We start from the raw sequence: 6,288 nt of genomic DNA on the forward strand, positions 1-6,288 counted from the left end.
TTAAGGAAAAGTTTCCAGGTGATGCTCATCTCAAAATCCTACACCTAGCAATCCCTTCGAGTGAAACCATTGAAAATCTCATACAGTTCAGTCAATTTCTTCAGTGACAGAGACGAAGTCCTTCTGTTCTCTGAGGAATTTGTTCTGACTGAGGAGTTAGGAATTCGCTAGTGCGGATTGCCTACAAGGAACACGATAGCCCTGAGGAATTTGAACCTCAAAATTCTTGACCGTTGTTGTGATATATGCTAGTTGTCCCAAGATATCTTATCCACCTAACGGTCATATCATTGAAGGGCATTTATGTCTTATCATGTCGGGCTTCTCCCTGGGCTATAAATAGCCTCCCCCTACAACCACTAGCTAGTTGGCTGCTCTGCGAGGAACTGACACTTGTCATTGAGAGCATCCCATTCTCCGAGGACTTTGAGCGAAAATCATCAAGTGAGGAAAAACCCAAAACCCCAAACCCAAACACTTAAAAACCCAAAGTGATTGAGCTTCATTGAAGAGATTGTTCCTGTGTGGAACCGACGCTTGTTACCTTCGAGGACTGTGCATCCTTCAGGCGGTTAGGCATCATGGTCTAGAGCATCCAAGAGGAAATTATGGATCGCCGAGTGACCGAGTCTGTGAAGGTTTGGAAGTCACCTGAAGACTTACCACGAGTGATTGGACGAGGTCTGTGTGACCGTAGTTCAAGGAGAATACGGTGAGGACTATGTGTCCGGAACTGTGTGTCCTTGGGTTTTAATACCTAGCAGATCCAACCAGACGTACAACTGTCACAGCAGTTGGAACTCGTTTACCAAATCATTGTTTTCACCGAGCTAATTGGTTCTATTTCCTCAACCCTTCCATTTCATCTGTACTGTGCTGTGTACTTGTTCATATATGTTTGAAGGCTTTGACTAAAGATTTTCTCAATTTTCCCAGTTTAATTTCTTCAGTCTGTTTATCTTCACCATGTTTTATCCTGTACTTACGCTTTCTGTACTCTGTGTTTGTTTTCTATTCATCATGATGTCCATGCTTATATTATGTCAAGTCTGCATCCGAGTACTTATTCCGCTGCAAGTAGTTCTTTGCTTAGGAATATCCTCACCATAAAATTTCTCAGTGAAGAATTCATAAAAGTCACCTATTCATCCCCTCTAGTCGACTTAACGCACATTCAGTATGCCTTACTATGGTCGCTTTGGCTATGTAGAAATGATTTGGTTTTTTAGTGACAAAAATGCTTCTCCTCGGCAGGTTATTTTTCGCTGTACGCATTCGCTTCATATGTGGTCTATGCTACAACGTGCGGAGTACCAACCGCTATTTAAGGTGGTATGTACGCGATTGGAGCAGGTGGCTACGTATGTTTTACCCAACATGAATGGCCACATAATCTCTTGATCAGTCCACCAACCGTTTTGACATAGGCATAGTGTCGGTCTATAAGACTCCACGGTTGCCGAATTGTCATTTTCCCCCTTCCTTTGTCAGATTTTTTGTATTGGACTATGTACATCCTAGTTATGCAAAATGTCAGATTTTTTGTATTGGACTATGTACATCCTAGTTATGCAAATGTCGAATGATACTCTAAATGCTTTGTATCGGCTTGATGCTATATTTGAGATAGGACAACGCTACATCTACGGACGATTTGCACGGGACTCGGGTTACGGGATGAGATGTCAAAATATGATTAGAAAATCAAAGGGAGAGGAGGGTCACCATTAGAAATTAGGGGGAAGATGATTCTTGAAGAAACGAGTTCGTAGATAAAATCCGTGAATGCCATCCATAAGTCTAGCATTTTTTGTATTGGACTATGTACATCCTAGTTATGCAAATGTCGAATGATACTCTAAATGCTTTGTATCGGCTTGATGCTATATTTGAGATAGGACAACGCTACACCTACGGACGATTTGCACGGGACTCAGGTTACGGGATGAGCTGTCAAAATATGATTAGAAAATCAAAGGGAGAGGAGGGTCACCATTAGAAATTAGGGGGAAGATGATTCTTGAAGAAACGAGTTCGTAGATAAAATCCGTGAATGCCATCCATAAGTCTAGCATTTTTGATTTGAGATAATAAAAGAAAAAATGACTAACAGGTTCGAACCGAGACTCGAACTCAGAGGGGTAAGCTGCCCAGCCAACGGGTTGACTCTCCGTCCTCTGGGTGCGAGTAATATGAAACTACGGTTTGGCGATTAGGTGTCTTGTAGTTCCGACATCCTTCTACGGCCTACAGTCGCTGCAAGCTTGTGATACGGCGCGTGGCGGAGACAGACCAGGAGAGCACACCTCGGCTCGTAGGGCAGCGAACGTGCGGGCGCGCGAGCTCGGCGTCCAGGCCGAGCAAAACTTCCGGGTGGGAGGAGAGAGAGAACTTTGAAAAGATCCGAGATTGCAGGGGGTAGGGGGGATCCTCTGGATGGGGGCACCACGTGCGGCATTGTGGAGGAGGCGGAGGCGACGGTGCCAGGTCGGCGGCGGGAGAAGGGGAGGAAGAGGACGAAGAGGCGCGCCACGACGGTGAGGGTGGAGGACGCCGGCGAGGGCAGGGGCCTGCCGCCGCCGTCGCCGGCGACGGGGCCGCACGCCGGCGGCAGGTCGCGCGCGGCGCGGCGGCAGGGCGAGACCATCGCCAAGGGTCACAAGAACTATGAGCTTATGCTCAACCTCCAGCTCGGCATCAGGTACCCCTACCTGCCCTCGTACATTGATCTTTTTTTTAAAACTACCAGCAATTGGGCACTTCCGGCCGATCGTACATTGATCTTCATGGTTCTTGATACAAAGAAAACTGCGATTGTCTAAGAATCAGATGTTTATGGGAGTCCTCTTTTTTCGAGAACAATCACGGTTATATGAAAGATGAATGGCAAATAGATTGATTTTCCCCTCCTTCTGCCGTGAACAATCAATTTCCAAAAATTGATTGCATATGTAGAAAGCACCTTCTGCCGTGAACAATCAATTTCCAAAATTGTTTGCATATGTTAGAAAGCATGAGATTTCAGACAATTCTCCAACAAATTTATATTCGTGTTTCTTTTCTTTCAAAACTAGACAGGCGGTTTGCCCATTTATTAAGAATGAAAAGTAGAATGTGCAAAAACACAGCTCCACACCTAGAGCACCCACCAACATGAAAGTGCGGCCAATGCTTATCCTTGTACTTGGTCAAACGAGAATCAGTGGCGGCTAATTGTAATTTGATGGCTTAGACAGAAGATTCGTAATGATCTGCCATTCCATTCAAATGGCGTGAGTGGTTGCACCATGTAGTCAACTAGGCATCCGACCGGAAACAAAGCTGGGAAAATTTTATTGAGATGCTAATCGCCTCGGGCTGGATAGCTCACAGATGGAAAATCATGTTATACGACATTTCATTGTCAACTAAGGATAATGGATCACAACGAGGCACAACCCTTTGTGGTTTTTCATTGACTATATAGCAGAATGCCATGTCTTTCTAACATGTATTTTTTCATGTGCTTATTATCTTGTCCGTGGAACAGACACGCAGTAGGAAAGCAAGGACCTATTACGCTTGATCTAAAGTCATCAGCTTTTGACCCAAAGGAGAAAGTATGGACAAGGTTCCCTCCAGAAGGCTCAAAATACACCCCTCCACACAGTTCTTGCGATTTTAGATGGAAAGATTACTGCCCGCAAGTATTCCGGTTGGTCATCACTCCAGTTTCTAATTAACGTTTATCTATGCTTAGTTACAATTCACATGCAATTTGTCATGAAATGAATTGCAGGACATTGCGCAAGTTGTTCAAGGTTGATGCAGCAGATTATATGTTATCCCTTTGTGGCGACCAGGCTCTCCGGGAGTTATCATCCCCTGGTAAGAGTGGAAGCTTCTTTTATCTCACGAGCAATGATCAGTACATGATAAAAACGATGAAGAAAGCTGAAGTAAAGGTTTGTGCTTGGCTGTTGTTTCTGTCTAAATGTTTTCTAACTTCCTAGACAACCAACAGTTTTATACAGAATGTACGGAACACTTCCTTGTTGTGCAGATATTTCTGAAGATGCTTCGAGCTTACTACAATCATGTCCGGTCATTCGAAAACACTCTAGTCACCAAGTTTTTTGGTCTGCATTGTGTCAAGTTATCCGGAGCTAACCAAAAGAAGGTCAGGACTTACAAGATATTTGGTTTCATGTTACATCTACTTGGTAAGCTTGTAATGTATGCCTGATCATCTGTTTGCTGTTACTATTACCCAGGTTCGTTTTGTTATAATGGGAAATCTGTTCTGTTCTGATCACTTTATTCATAGAAGATTTGATTTGAAAGGCTCATCCCTTGGACGTACAACTGACAAGCCACAGACAGAAATAGACGAGTACACTATTTTAAAAGACCTTGATCTTAACTTTATATTTCGATTGCAAAAACACTGGTACCAAGAGTTCCAGAGGTGAGTGAGAGTGAGGCTACTACCAGTGAGAAGTCATCACATTTTACATTTTTACTCCCCAGCTAATCCAGAAGTTAAATCTGTTGAAGCAGACAAGTCGACAAGGATTGCGATTTTCTCGAGCAGGAAAACATTATGGATTACAGTCTTTTGGTGGGCGTACATTTTAGAGACAAAAGAGTTATAATGACTGAAGGTTGGTTTAAAAAAATAAAACATTTTAACAACTTTTGACATTGTTGCCGTATACCTTACAAACTTCATTGTTTGAAGGTTCCTTTGACAGTGATAGCAGCAGAGGATCATCACCCCACCTGTCACCTCACCTATCTAGAGGAGATACTGATCCAAACAGGTGAAATAAGGCACTTGATTAAAGCCCATCATTGTTGCTCTTATTCACAATACTTGTAATGCATGCACGTGCTAATATAATCATATCCTACTTATCATATTGAGATGGTTTATGCCTCCATGGTGTTCACGTTGATCTGAGTTTATGTTCAACTAATTCTGTGCATTGGGAGAAGAGGCAAGATAAACAAGGTAGTAAAAGGAGGGAGGTAGCAGGTTGTAGGACAATCCAGGATGCAGCAATATCTGTAGGCCATAGCCTTTGGTTCACTTGAGCGTTATTTTAATCTATAACAAATCCCCAATTTGTCTGGTTGGTATGTCCCCACAATCCCCATGAGGTTTAGAAGTCGCACGGATGCCATATTTTGTTGCAACCTATCATTTGTCCACTCCCTTCATATATAAATACTGCTGGAGATATATGGTGCTTATCAACAACTAATATCTTTTCCTAAAAAAAGCCATAGTCAAACCCCGTTTTTCCTATATACATATGCTATAAATATTTGGTTGTATTCCTATTCATGCTTTGTGTGTTCTAACACAGCATAATTAACATTCTTTGGGTGGACAGGTTGTCCAAGATAAAGCTCGGGTCGAACATGCCAACAAAAGCTGAATTGACAATTCGAAAGAGTGATTGCGAACCACAGCTTATTGGAGAACCTACCGGGGAGTTGTACGATGTTATATTGTACTTTGGGATTATAGACATACTTCAGGACTATGATATCAGCAAAAAGCTTGAGCATGCATACAAGTCTTTCCAATATGACCCAACGTCTATTTCAGCAGTAGATCCAAAACAGTATTCCAGGCGCTTTAAAGATTTTGTATACAAAGCGTTCCAAGAAGACAAGGTAGACATCTGAAAAGACATTGAGACTCAGCAGCTCCTAGGACTTCTGGCATGGATTTATGCGTTGACTGTCGAAACACCATGCTGCTGGCGTTGCAGCAGGGCTCGATGCCTCTACATGTACATCATCGGGTCGCCGGACTCCACTGGATGAGAAAGAGCTTGAGAATCGGGATGGTCGTACTGCCCACTGCTTGGAAATTCCAAGGAATTCAGCTGGAAAATAAGGCTCCATTTGAGACAGTTGCATTTGAATAATCAGGTCGAACAGTCCATTTTTGTTTGTTTACAAAATAGACACAACTGCCTTTCTACAGGTACTTTTTCAGCCAGTGTAGCATAGCGCAGCAATGCCAAGCTATGCCTGAATAGCTATATACACGCATACAGAGTTCACTAATGTTAGTGTAGATGCTGACTTGAAGATCCTTTTGTCCACCACCTGAAGGCTGAACTTACAATGATATTTTGTAATGACAAGTTCAGAGATGTAAATGTTTTACCTGAGTTGACATGCCACGCTTCTATGCTGCTGCCTGATGTAACCGGTGTGTTTTCTTTGTATCTGAATTGCTGAGATACTATATTGTGCACAACATGTGATGCAAACATTGACCAATTTGAA

At 42.8% G+C, this 6,288-nt stretch overlaps 1 protein-coding gene across 1 annotated transcript; it reads left to right on the forward strand.

Annotated features, from left to right (window-relative positions):
* The first annotated feature begins 2,478 nt into the window (after positions 1-2,478).
* LOC125551459 (phosphatidylinositol 4-phosphate 5-kinase 4) lies at positions 2,479-6,288 on the forward strand. Its single transcript, XM_048714705.2, has 8 exons — positions 2,479-2,701; positions 3,530-3,694; positions 3,779-3,944; positions 4,043-4,159; positions 4,254-4,447; positions 4,540-4,643; positions 4,721-4,802; positions 5,379-6,288. Exons 1-8 carry the CDS (start codon positions 2,676-2,678, stop codon positions 5,674-5,676), a joined length of 1,152 nt encoding a protein of 383 aa, XP_048570662.1. The 5' UTR covers positions 2,479-2,675; the 3' UTR covers positions 5,677-6,288.

The sequence above is a fragment of the Triticum urartu genome, chromosome 4A (assembly GCF_056163025.1).
Source record: "Triticum urartu cultivar PI428250 chromosome 4A, HENAU_Tu73, whole genome shotgun sequence".
NCBI lineage: Eukaryota > Viridiplantae > Streptophyta > Magnoliopsida > Poales > Poaceae > Triticum > Triticum urartu.

Coding starts and splice junctions, on each gene's coding strand:
- LOC125551459 (XM_048714705.2), top strand. CDS start 2,676: ATGCTCAACCTCCAGCTCGGCATCAG. Junction 3,945..4,042: donor TGAAGAAAGCTGAAGTAAAG/GTTTGTGCTTGG, acceptor CTTGTTGTGCAG/ATATTTCTGAAGATGCTTCG. Junction 4,803..5,378: donor GGAGATACTGATCCAAACAG/GTGAAATAAGGC, acceptor TTGGGTGGACAG/GTTGTCCAAGATAAAGCTCG.